Source organism: Scyliorhinus canicula, chromosome 2, assembly GCF_902713615.1.
Source record: "Scyliorhinus canicula chromosome 2, sScyCan1.1, whole genome shotgun sequence".
NCBI lineage: Eukaryota > Metazoa > Chordata > Chondrichthyes > Carcharhiniformes > Scyliorhinidae > Scyliorhinus > Scyliorhinus canicula.
Window position 1 is genome coordinate 283,246,696 of NC_052147.1, and position 20,713 is coordinate 283,267,408.

The 20,713-nt window shown below is 47.1% G+C and overlaps 1 protein-coding gene across 1 annotated transcript in view; it reads left to right on the forward strand.

Annotated features, from left to right (window-relative positions):
• LOC119962204 (ubiquitin carboxyl-terminal hydrolase 37-like) overlaps positions 1-20,596 on the forward strand; it is a 48,124-nt gene extending 27,528 nt beyond the window's left edge. Inside the window, 12 exon segments of the mRNA XM_038790169.1 lie at positions 243-360; positions 2,200-2,279; positions 3,719-3,883; positions 5,632-5,694; positions 6,343-6,484; positions 8,461-8,728; positions 9,771-9,928; positions 10,345-10,405; positions 11,628-11,743; positions 12,038-12,107; positions 15,377-15,515; positions 16,320-20,596. Coding sequence (XP_038646097.1) covers positions 243-360; positions 2,200-2,279; positions 3,719-3,883; positions 5,632-5,694; positions 6,343-6,484; positions 8,461-8,728; positions 9,771-9,928; positions 10,345-10,405; positions 11,628-11,743; positions 12,038-12,107; positions 15,377-15,515; positions 16,320-16,407 — 1,468 coding nt within the window. The 3' untranslated portion in view covers positions 16,408-20,596.
• Positions 20,597-20,713: the final 117 nt, after the last annotated feature.

The following is a 20,713-nucleotide window of genomic DNA, read 5'->3' on the forward strand; positions in this document are numbered from 1 at the left end:
CTGAACAAAGCAGTGAGGGGGTCAGCAGGACCTGAGGAAGCGTATGTGTTTCTCCCCGCTGCACCGGAATGTTCACACCTGGAGTGCTGTGTACATATCTTTTTGCTACTGGGAATCGCAAACCTGAATGTGTACAGTGTAATCTATTCTGTATTTGATCAGTGTGTTTGCGTAGCAGCCTGCGAAAGAGCAAAGCACAGATTGGTTTCATTTTGTAATAAGGGATTCTGTTTGTCTTGCAGGTGTTGTGAAAGTGTTACAAAACGAGAACAATTCAACGACCTTTCCATTGATCTCCCGCGACGGAAGAAACTTCTACCCCCGAGGTCTATACAGGACTCACTCGATCTCTTCTTTAGGGTGTGTAACACTTGCTTTTCTTTCCACTGTCACATATGTAGGAATGATGGCACTCATCCCTTTATTCTTTCGTGGGAGGTGGGCGTCATTGGCAAGGCCGGCATTTGTTGCCCATCCCTAATTTCTGAGTGGCTTACTCAACCATTTTGGAGGGACCGGTTAAGAGTCAGCCATTTTGCTGTGGGTCTGGAGTCACCAGGTAAGGACGGCAGATTTTCTTCCCTTAAGGAGATTAGTGAGCCAGAGGTGTTTTTAGCAGTCGATAGTTTCAGATTTATTAATTGCATTTCAATTTCACCAGCTGCTGTGGTGAGATTTGAACCCCTGTCCCGAGAACTCTGGCTCTCTGGATTACTAGTCCAGTGACATTACCACTGTACCAACATCTCTCCTTACTCTTGCTGCTAAAGAGATGAATGAAATACCTAGTTTGGGAGGGTGGGGGGGGTAGTCACGGTATCAGCCATGGCTCAGTGGGGGTGGCATTTGTCCCACAGAGAGAAGATAAGCTTCTAGAGCAGGACTTTAACCGTGTATAATTTCAGCTTGGCAGTTTAGTGCTGCATTCTCGGGTGCCATCATTTGGATGAAACATTGAATGGAGGTCCTGACTGATCTGTCAGGTGATGTTTTAAAAAAAAATACCACGGCCACTATTAATGCCTCGATCAACATCACTGGAAACAATTACCTGGTTATCATCACCTTGCTGTTTGTGGGAGCTTGCTGTGCTCAAATTGGCTGCTCTGCTTCCTACATTACATCAGTGACCATCTTTCAAAAATGGGTACTTCACTGGCTGTGAAGAGCTTTATGATGCCCTGAGGCTGTGAAATGCATGTTCTCGCTGTAGGTGATTAGATGGCACCAAATCAGCCTGTCAAAGGCCCCTCAATTTCGGGAGAAAAGACAAGGGGCAATCAGGATTCCAAAGATGCTAAGTGAAGAAGCCCCTATTACTCCTGACACCACTGGCCTTCCTGATTGGTGTCTGGGGGCATAGGGATTAGGAGCAGAAGTGGGCATTTCAGCCCCTCGAGCCTGCTCCACCATTCAATCAAATCAGGGCTGATGTCTTCCTGGTCTCAAATGCACCTCCCCACCTGTTCCCCATATCCCTTAATCTGTTTTTCACCAGCAATATCTATCTCTTGAAACCATTTAATGATTCCGACTCCACCGCATTATGGGGCAGCGAGTTACGCAATTTCACCACCCTCTGCGAGAAGCAGTTCCTTCTCATCTCAGCTCTAAATCTATCGCCTCTCAACCTATATCTGTGAGCTCTAGAACTAGGACTACTGGCTTGTGTGAATGAAACTTTACGGTTTGTAATGGCAGCTGCCATTATCCAAGAACATTTGTGACAGTGAGACAAACCCTCATCAGTGAGAGATGAGGGAGCTTAATGGGACAAGCTTGTGTGATCATTCACACATAGATCATAGAATTTACAGTACAGAAGGAGGCCATTCGGCCCATCGAGTCTGCACCGGCTCTTGGAAAGAGCATCCTACCCATGCCCACACCTCCACCCTATTCCCATAACCCCGTAATCCCACCCAACACTAAGAGCAATTTATCATGGCCAATCCACCTAACCTGCACATCTTTGGACTGTTGGAGGAAACCGGAGCACCCGGAGGAAACCCACGCACACACGGGGAGGACGTACAGACTCCGCAGAGACAGTGACCCAAGCTGGAATCGAACCTGGGACCCTGGAGCTGTGAAGCATTTATGCTAACCACTATGCCACCGTGCTGCCCACCTGGATGCATTATGTTCAGTCGGTGGGTAATCGGGTATTGCTGATCAATTTTATCTCCTTTGTTTCAGGCTGAAGAAATCGAATATTCCTGTGAGAAATGCAATGGCAGAAGTGCAGTCGTGACTCACAAGTTCAGCAGGCTCCCCAGGTCAGTACCTGAAGGGATAAGAGGGAATAGACGAGATGCTGGGTGCTTTTCCCAACTGAGCCCAGGGTCAAGTGTAGAAATGGAAGGAGAATGTCCCAATCACTGCCCGCAAGCCAAGTAAATTTGGGCCAATCTCAACTTGAGGCGTAACGGATAATGTATATTTACCCTGTATCTAACTCCGTGCTGTACCTGTCCTGGGAGTGTACGATGGGGACAGTATAGAGGGAGTTTTACTCTGTATCTAACCCCGTGCTGTACCTGTCCTGGGAGTGTTTGATGGGGACAGTGTAGAGGGAGCTTTACTCTGTATCTAACCCCGTGCTGTACCTGTCCTGGGAGTGTTTTGATGGGGACAGTGTAGAGGGAGCTTTACTCTGTATCTAACCCCGTGCTGTACCTGTCCTGGGAGTGTTTGATGGGGACAGTGTAGAGGGAGCTTTACTCAGCATCTAACTCCGTGCTGTACCTGTCCTAGGAGTGTTTGATGGGGACAGTGTAGAGGGAGCTTTACTCTGTATCTATCCCCGTGCTGTATCTGTCCTGGGAGTATTTGATGGGGACAGTGTAGAGGGAGCTTTACTCTGTATCTATCCCCGTGCTGTACCTGTTCTGGGAGTGTTTGATGGGGACAGTGTAGTGGGAGTTTCCTGCCTCTGTGTTAACCTAGGGGAATGGCAGTCGGTTAATTGTTCATTTGGAAAGTGGTTGCAGAGATTTTCACAGTAACTTCATTGCACTGTTAATGTAAGCCTACTTCTGACACTAATAAAAATTGTATATTAGCAATGATAAGCTCATGACCTCCTGCATTGTAAATAATGTGGGGCAGCACAGTGGTTAGCACTGTTGCCTCACAGCATCTGGGTGGTAGGTTTGTTTCCCGCTTGGATCACTGTTTGTGTGGAATCTGCATGTTCTGTCTGCGTGGGTTTACTCCAGGTGCTCCCGTTTCCCCCCTCAAGTCCCGAAAGACGTGCTGTTAGGTGAATTGGACATTCTGAATTCTCCCTCTGTATACCCGAACAGGCACCAGAATGTGGCAACTAGGAGATTTTCACAGTAACTTCATTGCAGTGTTAATGTAAGCCTACTTGTGACAATAATAAAGATTATTATTAGGGGCTGGTTTAGCACAGTGGGCTATACAGCTGGCATGTAATGCAGAACAACGCCAGCAGCACGGGTTCAATTCCCGTACCAGCCTCCCCGAACAGGTGCCAGAATGTGGCGACTAGGGGCTTTTCACAGTAACTTCATTGAAGCCTACTTGTGACAATAAGCCATTTTCATTTCATTAATGTGGTCTAGCCCCATGTTGTATCTGACCTGGGTGTGAGTGACAACAGGTTGTTAAATCTGTGCCTGATCCTGGCTCCTGCTCACACGTGATGTTGAAACTGCTTTGCATGTAATGGCTGACTGAATTCTTCTTACAGGGTTCTCATACTCCATTTGAAACGATACAGTTTTAATGTGCAGCTCTCTCTGAATAACAAGCTTGGTCAGCAGGTGATCATCCCGAAGTACCTGACCCTGGCGGCTCACTGTACAGAGACCACACGGCAGCCCTTTTCACTGGGCTGGAACACACAAGCTGCAACGTAAGTGAAAGGAGGAGGATGCGGGTGGGCTCTTAAGGTGGACAGAGGGGAGAGTGGCTGCAGCTTTGTATCCGATGCAGGAATGTGGCTGCTATAGCCGTGCCGTTGTCGCATGGGTCGGTCTTGTACATCTTGATGCACAATCGTTTGGAAGATCCTGATGTCCTCAGCCGTTTCCTAATAGCCGCTGGCCTTTAAAGAAAGTCAACATGCCTGGCTTTGAAGAGGTTCAGTGATTCTTGATTCTGGGTCATGTTTTTGATTTTGCTCCCACGACAGACACATGAGCACACAGTGACGCAGACACTGACGCAGTGAGTGCAGTACACAATGTTGCAATCTCAAACGTGCCATTCTTTGGGTGAGTTGTTAACCCAAGGACCAGTCTGTCCTCTGAAAAGACCCCTTGGACATTACTTGAAAGAAGAGCTGGGGAGTTCCCGCCAGCCTCCTGGCCAACCAACATTTTTCCCTAAGATTAACTAGTCATTGCTGTTAGTGGGAATTGCTGTGTGCAGTTTGGCTGTTCTGTTCCTTACATTACAACAATGATTTCAGACATAATTCATTGGCTGTGAAGTGCTTTGAGGTTTTCTGAGGAAGTGAAAGACTATCTAGAAATACAAGTTGTTTCTTTCTTAAAAGCAGCTCTGATTTACCTGCCATGCTGCAATGTGTTACCATGTGGTTCCAGGTGATGGACAGTGTCCATCTCCGCTCAAAGTAACCTATTCTTCGTGAATACCCTGCCCTTCATCCAGCTTCTTTCAACAGTCTCTGCACAGATAATATGGGTTAGATTGTAGCCGGGTTCACAGTATAGATTCTGATTTGGGGTTTATCAAGCCTCAGTGGCACATTATTTGCACAAACAGTGGGTGGGCAGGCTGTAATTGTCCACCAGTCAAATGGCCTTCCGATATAATAACAACAACGTGCCTTCCATGTCCCACGGTGTGTGGTGAGAGGGGTTTCAGTCAAAATAGGGTAAAGGAGGGGCTGGTTTAGCACACTGGGCTAAGTAGCAGGCTAGAAGCATAGTTCAATTCCCATACCAGCCTCCCCGAATGTAGCGACCAGGGGCTTTTCACAGTAACTTCATTTGAAGCCTACCTGTGACAATAATTTCATTTCACACGTCCATGTTCAAAGCTTTAGCAACTTGGGGGGGGGGGTTTCAGGCTCAGTAGTTAGCACTGCTGCCTCTCGGCGCTGAGGACCCAGATTCATTCCCGGCCCCAGGTCACTTTTTTCGTGTGGGGTTTACACATTCTCCTTGTGTTTATGTGGGTCTCGCCCCCACAACCCAAAGATATGCAGGCTAGGTGGATTGGCCACGCTAAATTGCCCCTTAATTGGAAAAAAATAATTGGGTACTCTAAAAACTTGATGGAGGTTCAGTTTCGGTAATATTTCTTCTTGTTTTATAAATTTAATAATTTAGAGCGCCCAATTCATCTTTCCCAATTAAGGGGCAATTTAGCATGGTCAACCCACCTACCCTGTACATCTTTTGGGTTGTGGGAATGAGACCCACGCAGACACGGGGAAAATGTGCAACCTCCACATGGACAGTGACCACCTGGGACCTCGGCGCCATGAGGCGGCAGTCCTGACACTGTACCATCGTGCTGCCCCTGTTTTGGTAATATTTCAGCTGTATCTCAGAAGGAAGTAACAGTTTTCTGCCTGGGTTAATTTACAGTCTCTAACATGTCAACATCACTGACTACGTTTAAATTTTGCAGGTCCCGGCCACTCAAAACTTTGCAGTCCGTGAACTCTACAACCTCCACTTCCACACTGGGGAGGTGAGCAATCGCAGCGTGGTCTTATTGTCGCTTAACCCCAGAGTGCAGAATGCAAGAAAGGGAGCGAAGTCCAGTGGAACAGAGAAAGCCGATGGGACGAGGAGTGTGGGATCCAGAGGAATGTGGGGTGCAGGTGAATAAGATGGGGGTAAAATGCAGGACCCCAAGTTTGGGACAGGAGATGGGAGGAACACAAATTTGGGGGAGTAGCTGGTGCAGGATTTGAGAGGGTGCACAAGTGGGCACAGCACTCAATAGCAGGGAGCATCATTTGGATGTTACGCACCAGAGGGCAATGAATTTCGTCAGAGAGCTTTCACTTGGTATTGGCAATTGGTCTCAATGCTCCCCGGCTGGGAAAGAGGAAATTGTAGCTGGAGTTTGACTCCCGAGTCCTGCTGGAAAGTGTAGATGGGTGGCCCCTGCCGTAAGCTTCACCCACCTGAAGGTTATTTAGCTGGGGAAATGTTGTGGAACCCTGGCCCCAGCCAGAGTTTGAACCTGCAGCAGGGAGGGAGAGAGAATCGGCTGTAACAATGTAAGCACAGGGTGTATGGATGATGTTCGATAACAGGCACAATGTGTTCCTGCTTCCTTACCTTGCGGCTGGCTGCTTCTTGCTGCCTAATTCCAAGTGTTCATCCACAGGAAGTTCTGCTTCAAGTCTACAATCGTCATCCTGGATTCTGACAGCGAGGAGGAGCAGGTGAAGCGGGCAATGGTGATCAGCCGGCAGATGACTGAACAGGTTCAGCGTGAGACACAGCAGGAAGAGGAGCAAATGCAGCTGGTGAGTCTGGCTGAAAGTCATTACTGTACTATGTCGCTTCAGAAGGAAGAACTCGCATTTATATGACGCCTTTCGCAAAGAGGGATGAAGTCCTGAAAGCAGGATTATGGGGAGCTAGGAAATAAATTAAGAAGCAGGCCCTCTAAGGTATTAGTCAGGAATAGGAGAATAGACCAGATGAACGTGTGGCTGGGGAGATGGTGTAGGAGTTTAGGTTCCTGAGGCATTGGGGTCAATTCTGGGGATGGGACCTGTACTTCAGTAGGATGGGTTGTACCCCAGCAGGACTGAGGCCTATATCCTGGCACGGGTATTTGCTTGTACTGGGGCTGACGGTTTATGAAAAGCAGAAAGCAAGAGTGGGAGGCAGAGGAAACTGGGGCTGGCAGCAGCTTGGGCCATAGTACACAAAAAGGCAAGTCTAAAAGCACTATATCTGCGCAGAACAATCGCAATAAGATAGATGAATTAACAATACAAAATGTTGTTACGGGTATATGATATGGTTGTAATTTCAGAGTCATGGCTGCAGGGTGACCAGGGCTGGAAACTGAATATCCAAGGGTACTCAATATTTAGAAAGACAGTGGTGGCACAGTGGTTAGCACTGCTGGTCACAGCGCTAGGATTCAATTCCGGCCTCGGGTGACTGTGTGGAGTTCGCTCTTTCTCCCCGTGTCTGCATGGGATTCCTCTGGGTACTCTGGCTTCCTCCCATAGTGCAGGGTTTTTAAAAATTTAGAGCAGCCAATTATTTTTCTTTTCCAATTTAGCGTGGCCAACCCACCTAACCTGCACATCTTTGGGTTGTGGGGGTGAAACCCACGCAGGCACGGGGAGAATGTGCAAACGCCACACAGACAGTGACCCAGAGCCGGGATCGAACCCGGGTTCTCAGTGCCGCAGGCCCAGTGCCACATGCCACCCCCATAGTGCAAGTTAGATGGATTAGCCATGCTAAATTGCCTCATATTGTCCAAATGAAAGGTGGGGTTACTGGGATTGGGTGAGAGTGACAGATTACTCTTCCTTAGGGTCAGTGCAGACTCGATGGGCTGAATGGCCTCCATTGTAGGGATGCTATGATTCTATGACAGATAAGGGAAATTGGAGTGGGGTGGCATTGTTCGTTAAGGATGAAGTTAGTGCACTAGAGAGAATCACTGTTTGTGCCCCAGCTATTCACAATATATCAATGATTTAGACAAGAGAACTTTGAGATATCCGCTGGTTCTGAAAAGTACTATAAAAATGCACTTTAAATATAATGAAAATGAACCGCAATTCTGCAATATTGACCAAGACATCTGGGGTTATATTTTTCTTCTTTCATGGGTGAGAATCGGTGGCTAAGCCAGCATTTATTGCCCATCCCTAATTGCCCATGGGTAGCTGGTGGTGAGCTGCCTTCTTGAAGCGCAGTCCATGTGGTGTAGGTCCATCCACAGTGCTGTTGGGGAGGGAGTTCTAGGATTTTGACCAGCAGCAGGGAAGGAATGGCAATATATTTCCAACTCAGAATGTTATACAGCATGAAGGAGAACTTCCTTCCCATCGATCTGCTGTTCTTATCCTTCTAGATGGTAGAGATCTCCGTTTTGGGAGGTACTGCCGGAAGTGCTTTGGTGAGTTGCTGTAGTGCATCTTGTATCTGGTACACACAGCAGCCACCGTACAACAGTGATGGAGGGAGTGATGGAGATCAAGGGCATCGGGGTATGGCAATAAATGCTGGCCTCAGCAGAATGAAAGAATAAAAAAAACCTCTTGTCCTATCATTGTCTCACGTGACTTATTGTCAGATTTTGTTTGCTCCTGTGGTGTATTGGGACATTTTTCTGCATTGGTGGTGCTGTTTGAATGTAAGTTAAGTGTTTTGAGCCAAATGCTGAGTGATGATGCCTGACCTCAATCCACTCTTGCTATCTGGATCTGCATTCTGGGTTGATTAAGATCACTTTCTCTTCCTTTGTCAGGCACTCAAAGCGAGCAAACAGGAGGTAGAGCGCCCTGCCCCAGCCGCAGTACTAGACTCGTCCTTTGACAGCATGAGTGAAGATGAGCTGCTGGCAGCCGTGCTGGAGATGAGCAAGCGGGAAACGTGTCTCTCGCTTGGCGGAGAGGAGGAGCACGAGAAGGCCAGCAGCAGCCCCGATACCGGCTTTGGCGATGACGAGGCTCAGGAGTTGCTGGAACATCAGGAGGCTCCGGAAATGGATGGGTCCAGGGCCAGCATGGAAACAGGTAGGTCGTTGTGGGGGAGAGAGAGGGGATGGTGCTGTTTCACCACAGGTACCTGTGTCGGATAATTTATTATAGATGCCAAGTGAGCTCCTCCCCCAGCCCCAGCAGAAAATACTAACAGAAGTAAATCATTTAATCCCATTCAGTGAGATCACAGCTGATTTGTGATCTGACCCCACATACCCACCCATATCCCTGAATATCTTGGGGCGAACAAACTTCTACCAATCTCATCTTAAAATTAGTAATTGATGTAATGCAATTGTCATTTGGGGAAGAGACTCCCAAATTTGATTTGATTTATTGTCACGTACCGAAGTACAGTAAAAAGTATTTTTCTGCGGCTAAGGGAATGTATACAGTACGTACATAATAGACAAAAGAATAATCAACAGAGTACATTGACAAATGGTACATCGACAAACAGTGATTGGTTACAGTGCAGAACAAGGGGCCAAACAAAGCAAATACATGAGCAAGAGCAGCATAGGGCGTCGTGAATAGTGTTCTTACAGGGATCAGATCAGTCCGAGGGGAAGTCGTTGAGTCTAGTAGCTGTGGGGAAGAAGCTGTTCCTATGTCTGGGTGTGCGAGTCTTCAAACTTCTGTACCTTCTGCCTGACGGAAGGGTCTGGAAAAAGGCAATGCCTGGGTGAGAAGGGTTTCTGATAATGCTGTCTGCCTTCCTGAGGTAGCGGGAGGTGTATACAGAATCAATGTGGGGTGGCAAGATTGTGTGATGCGTTGGGCTGAGTTCACCCCACACTGCAGTTTCTTGCGATCTTGGACCGAGCAGTTGCCATACCGAGCTGTGATGGAGCCGGATAAGATGCTCTCTATCGCACATCTGTAGAGGTTTGTGAGAGTCGACGCAGACGTGCCGAATATCTACCTCCCCTTTACTAATTTCACTCCTGGAAAACCTGGCTCCAATCTTGAGGCTTTATCCCGCAGTCCTGCGCTCCCGACCAGCAGAAATAGTTCTCTCTCTATTTAACTGATCTGTTCCCCTTGACATCTTAAACTTTTATTTTTTACATAGAGCCTGCTGAAGTTATAAAAGACTTTGATGAGAATAAGGAGAATAAAACCCCCGAGGGCTCCCAGTGTGAGATGGACTGGATGCAGCAGTATGACGTAGACAGGGAGCGAGAGGAACAGGAACTGCAGCAAGCACTGGCCCAGAGTCTTCAGGAACAGGTCAGCACTTTCTGGGTGCTGGACGGGTGGGTGCGGAGCAATTCTTTGTAACTGGTCAGGGGGAAATGAGTTTGGGTTTTATTTTTAGATATAGCCTTTTGATTGCAGTGTCATTTGATCACATCCTTCTCAAAAGCCAATCTGATGGGGTGGGGGTGGGCTCTATTGCAACTTCAGCATTCGTCTTAACAGGCAGACGAGTGCTTATGGCACCTCAGGCAGTCCAGCACTACAGCACAGGGAGTTTCACTCCAGGTTACATGCTGAAGTTCTGGAATGGACCCTGGACCCTCTGCTCTCCTCCCAATCCAGGGTGCCCCACTCCTTGCTAACAGTGCATGTGAAAGTACCTGTGAGTGGTATTGGTCCTTGAGCCGAATCGTCATTAAACAGTGTCTCTCTGTGTGATCCACCAGGAGGCCCGGGAGATGAAAGAAGACGATGACTTAAAGAGAGCCACAGAACTGAGTATTCAGGGTAAGATACCAGTCAGCATTAATCGTGCTGCTGTATACTCTGCATTCTGTGTAAGGTGACTATTATTGACGTCTTGCTTGTGTTGTTTTAATCAGAAGTTTCTAAGTGCATTTACTGTTATGGAACCAAGCTGATTTTTCACAAGTCCCACAAATGACAAACTGACGGCTCATGTTTTTGATGTTGATTGAGAGAAGAGCAAGACACTTGGGAGGAATGCTGGCCTTTAGATGAATTAATGGGACCCTTTCTAGACAGGTGGATCCTTGGTTTAATGCCTCACCCAAAGGGACAGCACCCTCAACAATGCAGCACCCCCTCTGTACTTCCCAGAACTCCGAGTGTAGTTTATGCTGTAGCAGAGCTTGAATCCACAGCGACAGTGTCAATGTAAATATAAAACAGTGCTTCCAAACTGTGATCCCATTTTAATGCCACCATCTTTTTACAGGTTGTGCTTGTAGTGCCCTATTGATCCTCTAAATAATGATTAAACCTTGCCCATCAAGGGAAAATAGTGAATAGACCAGAGGACATGGATTTATGGTAAATGGCGAGATCCGGGTGGGCAGATGAGGAATATATTTTTCGCAGCCGGTTGCTATGTGGAATGCACTGCCTGAAAGGGTGGCAGAAGTGCAGAATCAAAGAATGGTTACAGCACAGGCGGTGGCCATTCAGCCCGTTGTGTCCATTCTGGCACTGTGCAAGAGCAACACGGCTCGTCTCATTCCCCAGCCCTGTCTCCGTAGCCCTGTGACTTCCTTCTCTTCAAGTGATTATCCAATGCCCTTTAGAAAGTCACATTAAATCCGCTTCTGCCGGATACTCTGGCAGATTCGAAAGGAATTTCAAAAGGGAAGTTGATTCGATACTCGAGGGGAAAGAGTTGGAGAGGAATGGGACCAATTCAATTGCTCTTACATTGGGGTTGAATGGCCTTCTGTGTGCTGTGGCAGTAGCAATTTGAGGCAATTTGCTCATTTAGTAACCAGGAACGATGCACTAAAATGTGCAATGGCTGCTTTTGCTATTTTAATATCGTGCACTGCTGAGTGTGAAATACAATCTCCGCGGCATGTCTCTATCTGAAGGAGGTGAACTCCGGAGTAATGTTCTACAAGTATCTGGACACTGGGACTTGCTGCATTTTGGCCTTTAGTAAAGTGGTCTCTGTTTTTAATTGTGTTTCAATGCAATGATAATTAACACTTGCTTGCAGAGTTCAATAACTCCATCTGTGATCTCATGGGTTCGGATGAAGACTCCGGCAATGAGGAAATCTTGGACATGGACTACAGCGAGGCCGAAGCGGAGGAGTTGAAAAGGAATGCAGAGGTGAGGCCAGTGGTGTGCAGTGGGCCACGCCGACTCTCAATGTTGCCGTTGGGAAATCGGGACAACTGTTAGTCCCACTGCCCCGAGCTTTTCACTTGGCCCTGCAAATATTCTCTTGCTTGGATAATTATTCAATTCCCTTTCGAAAGTCAAAATTGAACCTGCCTGCTCTCAGGCAGTGTATTCCAGACCCTAACCACTCGCTGTGTTTATATTTTTACTGCTGTTACTTTTGGTTCTTTGTGCACATTGGGTGTTGAGACTTTTTAGTGACTTGTGTTCCTGTTCTTGCAGACAGGCGAACTTGCGCATTCTTACCGACTAATCAGTGTTGTCAGCCACATCGGCAGCTCCTCCTCCTCCGGTAGGTACCAGATACTCTATATTTTTTTTTCTTGGTATATTTTTTCACAGGATGTGGGCATCACTAGCTAGGCCAGAATTTATTGCTCATCTCTTAATTGCCTCTTTGAACCTCTGCAGTCCGTGTGATGTAGGCACGCCCATTGTGCTGTTGGGAAGGGAGTTCCAGGATTTTGACCCCGCGACAGTGACGATGCGATGATAAAGTTACAAGTCGAGAGGTGTGTGGCTTGGAGAGGGACTTGCAGGTGGTGGTGTTTCCATCCATGCATGCACTGCCCTTGTCCTTCTAGGTGAAAAAACCTTATTTATAGTCAGATTAAATGATCTTTCTAAATGAATACTGAGGAAATAAAACACCTGAGATTTGATGATAGTATGGATTTATCAATTCTCCAGAAGTATTTTAAAACCAATTGGAAAAAGCAGAGCACACTGCAGTTTGTGGTCAAAGACTCTTTGGATACAGTTCCACTGCCTTGCTATCTGTAAGTCAGACGTTATTTGTAGTCAGCACAGTAGCATAGTGGTTAGCACAATTGCTTCACAGCACCAGGGTCCCAGGTTCGATTCCTGGCTTGGGTCACCGTCTGTGCGGAGTCTGCACGTTCTCCCTGTGTATGCGTGGTTTCTTCCAGGTGCTCTGGTTTCCTCCCACATTCGAAAGATGTGCAGGTTAGGTGGATTGGCCAGGCTAAATTGCCCTTAGAGTCCAAAATTGCCCTTCGTGTTGGGTGGGGTTACTGGGTTATGGGGATAGAGTGGAGGTGTGGCCTTGGGTAGGATGCTCTTTCCAAGAGCCGGTGCAGACTCGATGGGCCGAATGGCCTCCTGCACTGTAAATTCTATGTTACACAGTTAATATCACCATGTAGTCGGGTTCCACGCTGATATCCAGTTCTCCACTCTCTCTGCCATCAGACAGCTCATACTGTCTGGTGTTAGATGAGTAGCAGTTAAATGTGCTCTATGCTATCTGTGTCCCATTCTGTACCAAGTCCTCCTCACCCCCACCACTCCAGTACTGACTGATCAATTACATTGGCTCTCGGGCCTTCCAGTGTAAAATACTCACTGTTGTGTTTAATCCCCGTCTGGCTCCCCATCTCGGTAGCTGTCACCAGCCAATTCTCCCCCCCCCCCCCCCCCCCCCCCCCCCCACCACCATGGACTCAGGCCTTTTATGCCTCTGTTCGCCCGACGCCCACCTGAGAGGGTATGCAGGGTCTTGGTTTAAATTCTACCCTAAAAGACAGCACCCTTGACCATGCAGCACTTCCTCAGTACTACACGGGAGGGGAGGTGTCAGCCTAGATGATGTGCTCAAGTCTATGGAGAGGAAACTCAAATGCACAACGTTCCAAATAGATATGAGTTCCATCCACTAAGTCGCAGCTACAACAAGCTTGAGGTTTGAAAACCTGTAGGTTGTAAAGGGATGGGATATCTGAACAGTTCAGTGATTTTGAGCTGGAACAGAGTGAGTTAGGATGTGGGATGGTCTGAATCTTGATTTCAGCACAGTGACAAAATAACAAGTATGCGTCAGGTCGAGTGTTTGTAGTGCCTTCAGACAACTAGACCCCAAGTTCTTGAATTCCCTCCCTAAACCTCTCCCTCCGCCTCTCATTTTAAGATGCTCCTTAAAACTACCTCTTTGACCAAGCTTTTAGTCACCGGTCGTATTACCTCCTCTTCCTCTTTCATATTTTTTATTTCCCTGCCTTTCTCTACTGACAGTATTTTGCTGAGATCACACCCGATTACTATGTACAGTTTTGGTCTCACTACCTAAGGAAAGAGACATTTATCTTCGAGGGAGGGGAGTTGGAACTATGCTCGCCAGATTGATTCCTGGGACAAGAGGGCTGGTGTATGGGGAGCGATCGAATAAAATGAGCCTTTATCTTCTGGAGTTTAGTAAAAATTATAAGTGATATTGAAACATGTAAAATCTTTTTAAAGGGCCTGACACCAATAGATAACAAGAAGCTGCTTCCCAGCTGGAGGGTATGGGAGAAAGAGGTACAGTCTCGGAATAAGGAGTCGTCCTTTTAGGACTGAGATAACGAATTTCTTCACTTGGGGTTGAGGATCTTTGAAACTCTGGAATGCTGTGGATGTTCAGGCTCTGAGTATATCAAGACCAATATGATAGATTGTTTGGACCCTACAGGAATCGGATATTGGTGGTGCGGGCGCTGTGACAGAGTATTCTCCAGTTGTGTTTCAGAGCAGCTGATATTAATTGGGAGGGTTTGGGGCACGAACGGGATTTCCCCAGTGTGGAAGGGAAAAGTAGTCTGCATTTGTTTTAGTCACATAACTCCGTGTAACTAATGTCGATGACAGGCTGACTCCAGCTTCGTCCTTTGCTTATTGGGTTAACGGGGACTCAAGACGTGAGCAGGAAATTGGAGTTATTGTGATGAGCTGCGATATTATTGTTATGGGCCAGGGTTTAGAAAACTCCCAACGTATATTTATGGAGTTCACCTGACCTATAACAGCTTGTTGACTTTGGCTAAGATGAGCAGAAGAGCCCGCCCTTCGGGTGTTATTCAACAGAATTCTTGGACGCTTTTAATCAAAAAAACAAGCTTTATTCTAAGAATGTAGTTAACATTTGTATAAACACACATAGCAAGAATTTTTATCAACTATAAACATAAAGACCTCACACTGCTACAGTAAACTATGTATAACCATTAATGAATTCCCCCTTTAACTGTTCCAATTCAATGACAAAATCCAAGTAAAACCAGAAACCCCTTTTTAAAGGTGTGGCCCAGCACACGGCATTCTCACTGGTTTAAGACTTGTTATTGATACTCTGTTCCCCTTTACTCTGTTCCCCTTTAGTCTGTTCCCCTTTAGTCTGTTCCCCTTTAGTCTGTTCCCCTTTAGTCTGTTCCCCTTTAGTCTGTTTCCCTTTCCAAACAGCAGGTTTGAATTCCTTCCACAAAGCAATTATCTCTCAAGTTACCAAGTAATCTGGAACAGCTTTTAAAATTAAGATGGAGAAAAACACTTCTTTCAACCTGTGCAGTTCAAACCAGTCCAAACTCAAAGCGAAAGTAAAACCCACAGAGCCACAGCCCAGCTCCACCCACACAATGACATCACTGAAGTCATGTGATAAGACAAAACATTTCTTAAAGGGACACTCACATTATTGAATATAGAAACAGGCTCAAGGAGTTGAATACTCAGTGACTTGTATGTCTTGCATTGCTGGCTGATTACTTTTTAATTTTGTACTCTGTATAGGGCATTACATCAGTGACGTATACGACATAAAGAAGCAGAGCTGGTTGACGTACAATGATCTGGAGGTGTCCAAGACGATGGAGGGCACTGTACAGTCAGACCGAGACAAGAGCGGTTACATCTTTTTCTACATGCACAAGTAAGAACTGGATTAGAGTGACCCCTTTCCCCCACCCTTGTGTCCCCCCTCTCAACTCTGCACCCCTAAACGTGGCAGCTGGACGGTTTGACCCGCCGTGCATTTTGGGGGAAGCTGCCTTTGTGACCTGCAGAGGAATGCTGGACTTGCCTGCTTGGTGACTTGGTTCCAGTCATTAGCTCAGCCTGAAGGTCAACCCTGACTTCAATCCCCAGTCTCTGCTGAATTAACTGATCTCTGCTTCATCCCACCCGCCAATCCCATACTGGTATTACTGTATTTAAGTCCCATAGTCTGTGTGACTGCAGCATATTTTGGCCCACCCTGATTCCATACTTATGAAATGAATGAAAATCACTTATTGTCAGAAGTAGGCTTCAAATGAAGTTACTGTGGAAAAACTGTGAATATCAATTCAATAATCCTGCCCCATGTCCCGCCTATAAGACCATAAGACATAAGAGCAAAATTAGGCCCCTAATTCTTACTAATTCCAAAGAACTAATTCCACTGACCAGTAAGTCACTAATTCCGCCTGCCCCATTTCCACCCTGATATCTCCTACCTGCCAATGTGTAGCGCATCCCTCCCCCACCAACCCTTTGTGTGTGCTGCTGGTGGGAAGCGATGCCAAATTGTTTTCCTGTGTTGTAGTATGGTGGTACCCGTGTGTGTGTGTGTGTGTGTGTGTGTGTGTGTGTGTGTGTGTGTGTGTGTGTGTAGGGACTGCTTTTCTCACTGCCATTTACTGAATTGGGGACCGTTCTGTCACTAATCTCTTTTCCATTATCCTTTGCAATACAGAGAGGTGTTGGAAGAGTTGGTGGAGGCAGAGAAATGTTCACAGCCGATGGGTTTGGACTCCAGCAGGCCCGTGCTGCAGCCCCTGTGACGGTGTGCAGACTATAGCATGGGAACTACTCGTGTTCGTACTTTACTACCAGGGACCGAATGTCATTTACAGCTAGTCCTGGGATAAATACCTCCTACAATAGTGATAGATCTTGGCCAGACCGCAGAGCCTTCGCCTATTTGGTATTTGGAGCCACACGATGGTGTTGAAGGTCGACACTCCGGGATCAGAGTGCGGTGAGCTCATTCCTCACACGGACAGACGCCTGAGCTTTGTTACATGAGTTCCAGACAAGTGCTGGTGTCAATCTGTCACTATTTATTTCCAAAGATTTTCAAGGGATTAGAGTTGGAATTGTATCGCGAGACGGTTTAGATGTGAGGGTTTTTTTTGTTTTTTTTTTAAATGGAAAAAATATATAATATATGAATCTAAAATTTCTGTTCTCGCCTTGAAGGGTCTGTATGTGCCATCTAAATAAGGAGAGTGGGTGGAGACCTAAGACTCCCCATGACGCTCAAACTTTAGGGTTAAACAGAGAGTTTAGGTTTGGTTTGCATAGTCAAGCTGTAAAATGTAAGAATCTTTTGGCCAGAGCATTAACACTGTATTTTACATGTTATTAAGGGGTGTGAGAGATACTTTGAGGGGAAAACAGTCAAAGTTTGAGCATTTTTCATGCAATCAGTTTCTGCAGCCTGTCAGGACCCACACTAAGCACCCACTTCCCAATCCCCCCTCCCCCTCCCCCACCGTGTTTTCTTATGATAGTGCCCATGGTTTTCACAAAGCTCGCTGCTCCCCAGAAAGCCCGGTGTGAGCTTTCCCTGAATTACCGGAGAACTCTTGGACAGTGTTGCAGTGGCACCGAAGGAGAAATTGGCCCACAAGCAGAGCAGCCCAAGTGCCTGCAGAGCGTGCTTCGATCTGTGACTATCCATATTCAAGGAGGAGGGTTTTTTAAAATTGTTCTCTGTTCTATGGCGGTTTCTGCGTTTTTTGTGGGGTTGCTACCTCCCTCCATCAATCTGAGGGATGTTCCTTAGTTTCAGCCTTACCCTTTCATACTGCACTTTATTTTCCTACTCCATCTTGAGGCTTGTGCACTCTTCCCTCATCCACTACTACCTCCTCTGTCAGTCCTCCCTAAGTGAAACCCAGCCACCAGAGACTGGGCTCTCCGAATCAGCTCAGTGAGTGAGGGGTGGCTTAATATGCTGGTAACACGGCATCGGTTAACAGAAGGACTTTACCCATTGGTGGCCTAAGCTCCACGCGATACTGTCTCTTTTCGCACAGCTGGGTGCAGTGCTTGTACAATTAAGGTGTTAAATAAATTATTGCCTTTTTTGAAAGAACCTCATGCGCCTGCAACACCCATGAGATGTTGTAATATTAACACTTTTATTGTTGTGGTGTCATTGCTGATCTTTGCCTGTCCTCGCTGAGACCCTGACTGGGCGGTTTCAACCACCTCGCGCTGACTAGCGTCAACGTTCACAGCGGCTGATCCCAGTGACTAATCACAGCGACTCTCGGCTGCCGTCTTGTTTAGGGTGCACGTTGTAAATATTGCTGTACCCCCTCTAATGGGCAGCTGAGGCCACCCAGACAGAGATGTTAGACACTGGGTAGCCAGGGGCAGCTGAGGCCACCCAGATAGAGATGTTAGACACTGGGTAACCAGGGGCAGCTGAGGCCACCCAGACACAGATTTTAGACACTGGGTAACCAGGGGCAGCTGAGGCCACCCAGACACAGATGTTAGACACTGGGTAACCAGGGCCCAAACCCCATCACTGGCACACCCAGGTTCCTTTGCTAGCATTTTTCAAACCTCATTGCTCCAACAATTTAATGCTCGTGACTGCTGATGTTTCTGCCGCACAGGTCATCTGTATCTCACATAGCTGTTCACCTTTGATTCGGTCTCCAGAGGCTGTCTGGGTTCTGGTGCCCCAGGGAAAGGTGCTACTGCAACTGGTGCACATCTGGGGTGCGTTGCTTGAACACTCCTTTGAGCTGTGACTGGAAAGACCCAGCTTTTCAAATTGGTTTAGAGGAACACAGAGAGGCACATTGTGCTTCAGAAGGAAACTGCTCTCCTCTTCATTTGTAATTAGTGTGGAGAATGGACAAGGGATGAAGATCTGCACTCTCACCAGTGAGTCTCGGGTAAAGAGCTGGTGTCCTTTAGGGGGCCAGCAGAAGGTGCTTTCTATTTCTGGGAAGGTTGGTCGGTGTTTAAAGTCCATTTCATCATTCTTGCTTATGGTCTGGATTCAGCATCAGGAGACTACTGCCTCCTGCCCTGTGGGGGGGAGGGGGTATTGCATTGTTTTATTTCTTGGGGAAGGGTATAATTCTAGGTTAATTATCTTTCCAAGCCCCAACCAGGCTCAGTCAGTTAAAGTGGGTCTACTCCCCGTGAAGTATCTCGCTGTTCGTTCAATTCTTTTCACCCATTGCTTGGTGCGGAGGAGAGTGGGAGCAGCTCTGTACACACTCTTCAAAACACCTGGTTCATGGACACCACTTGCAGAATGGCCAATTCTCTGGTTTTAATATATTTTAATAGGTATGCATGGTTCACAGGAGTGTCTCCACATACCTGAGATTTGTCCTCACTTCCTTCACCCCCCCTCCCCCTCTTGCCATAAGCAGCACCCAGTCAGTGAGAAGCACAGTGCACAGGACCTGCTTTCCAACAGGTGAAGAAACTTGGCGATCAGGAAGCAAATAAATCCAGGGTGCTGCCTTTGTTACTGAGGAGCTGGGTTCATGAGACTTGCCTGTCTCTTGCTGAAATACAAAGCTTTGAATCTGGGAGAGGATCTCACTGAACCACAGGTGCCCGAGGAGTCCTCCCCCACACTCTGTGGGGAGACGTTCAGGTTCTCCCTGCTTCTGGATGCCAAGCCATAAGTACACGGGAATTAACGAATAGTGAACACAGTTGCCATCTTATTATTTTAATCTACATTCCCCCTCTCTATCTCGGGTTTGTACAGGTGCTGATTGTGGACTGTGGCACTCTGGTGATTCCGAGGACATACCCCTTGGGTGGTGCATTGTCTCTTCCACCCCTCCCCCAAACATCCATAGCTTAACCCCTCAGTCAGCTCTCTTGATGTATCTTTTTCTACTCCCCTCCTGTCTCCTCCCTCGGGGGAAATATGTTCCCTGCCGTTTCTTGGGGAGATGAATTCACTGAATGCCTCTCTATCTCCTCCACCAAGATATCTGTACACTCAGGATTTCTCTCGAGCTATATGCATCCAGGGAAGCCGCTTCATTAGCACCAATCACTCAAGTTCTTATGCAGATTTGTTAATAAAAAGACAGAATTCTCTGAGCTGAAAACCATCAATCCTTTTTTTTTTACGTTGTGGGCGATGGTGCGATGAGAGGGGAGCCAAAATGGACAGTGTCTCTCTGCTATTATTAGCCAGATTGGGGCAGGTGGCTCTGGGTCTTTTCGGAGGACTGGTCAGGCAGTCTGCCTCCTGCACTTGCATGTGCCAGGAATGGATGGGTGCGAGCCACCTACCCTGGAGATTGAAAATTGCAATGGCATCGGGGAGCAATGGTGGGAACCCAGCCCTAGCACGGTCTGGAAACTAAGCAAAGTGGTGCTGCTCAATCTTGGAAGCAGTGCTGTCCCCAACTCGGTGGCGCAGCGTCAGAGGCTGGGTGCATACCACAGGGCAGCAGGGTCCACTGTCAGGACTGGCACATTTTCTAAGTTCAGCGTGAGCTGCCAGATGTTTGGATTTTCCAAAGTTTGCGGTGAGCTTGTTTGCTGAGAGTTTATTTTTACCCTGATTGCTGATTCTGGCCGGCTCTGTGGCCGGACCATCCCTTATGACTGCTCGTATTTATATAATATATATCCGGATATTTATGTGTGTAAATGAAATTAATTTTGTGACTTGAGAAAAGTATGATTCTCCCATGGGATGTGACCTTTTTTTTGACAAAGGGCTCTGTCCAGAAAACCTGCCATGCCTTGTTAGGTGCATTTGATTTCCTGCACTCTGAATCTATTGCAGTTTCCCTCCATCACTGAGCAGCATTCCTGTGTTTTGAGGTGTTTTTTTCTGTGTTTTAGCAGATGAGTTTTGCCTGTGACGATTGCTGCTGCTGTCCCTGTGATTTATTTTTGTCTTTTTTTTAAATAGTCCATGCAGAGGTTTTGTGACAATAAAAGATGATTCTGTTTTAAAGCCCGTTGGTCAGCTCCAGCACTGTTTGTCTGAAGTTTTTAAAGGAGAATGGGGCTTTGTTGGGCGGGTTGGGGGGAGTCTTTGAAAGCACTGCTGCCCCCAATCCTGAGATTCCTGTC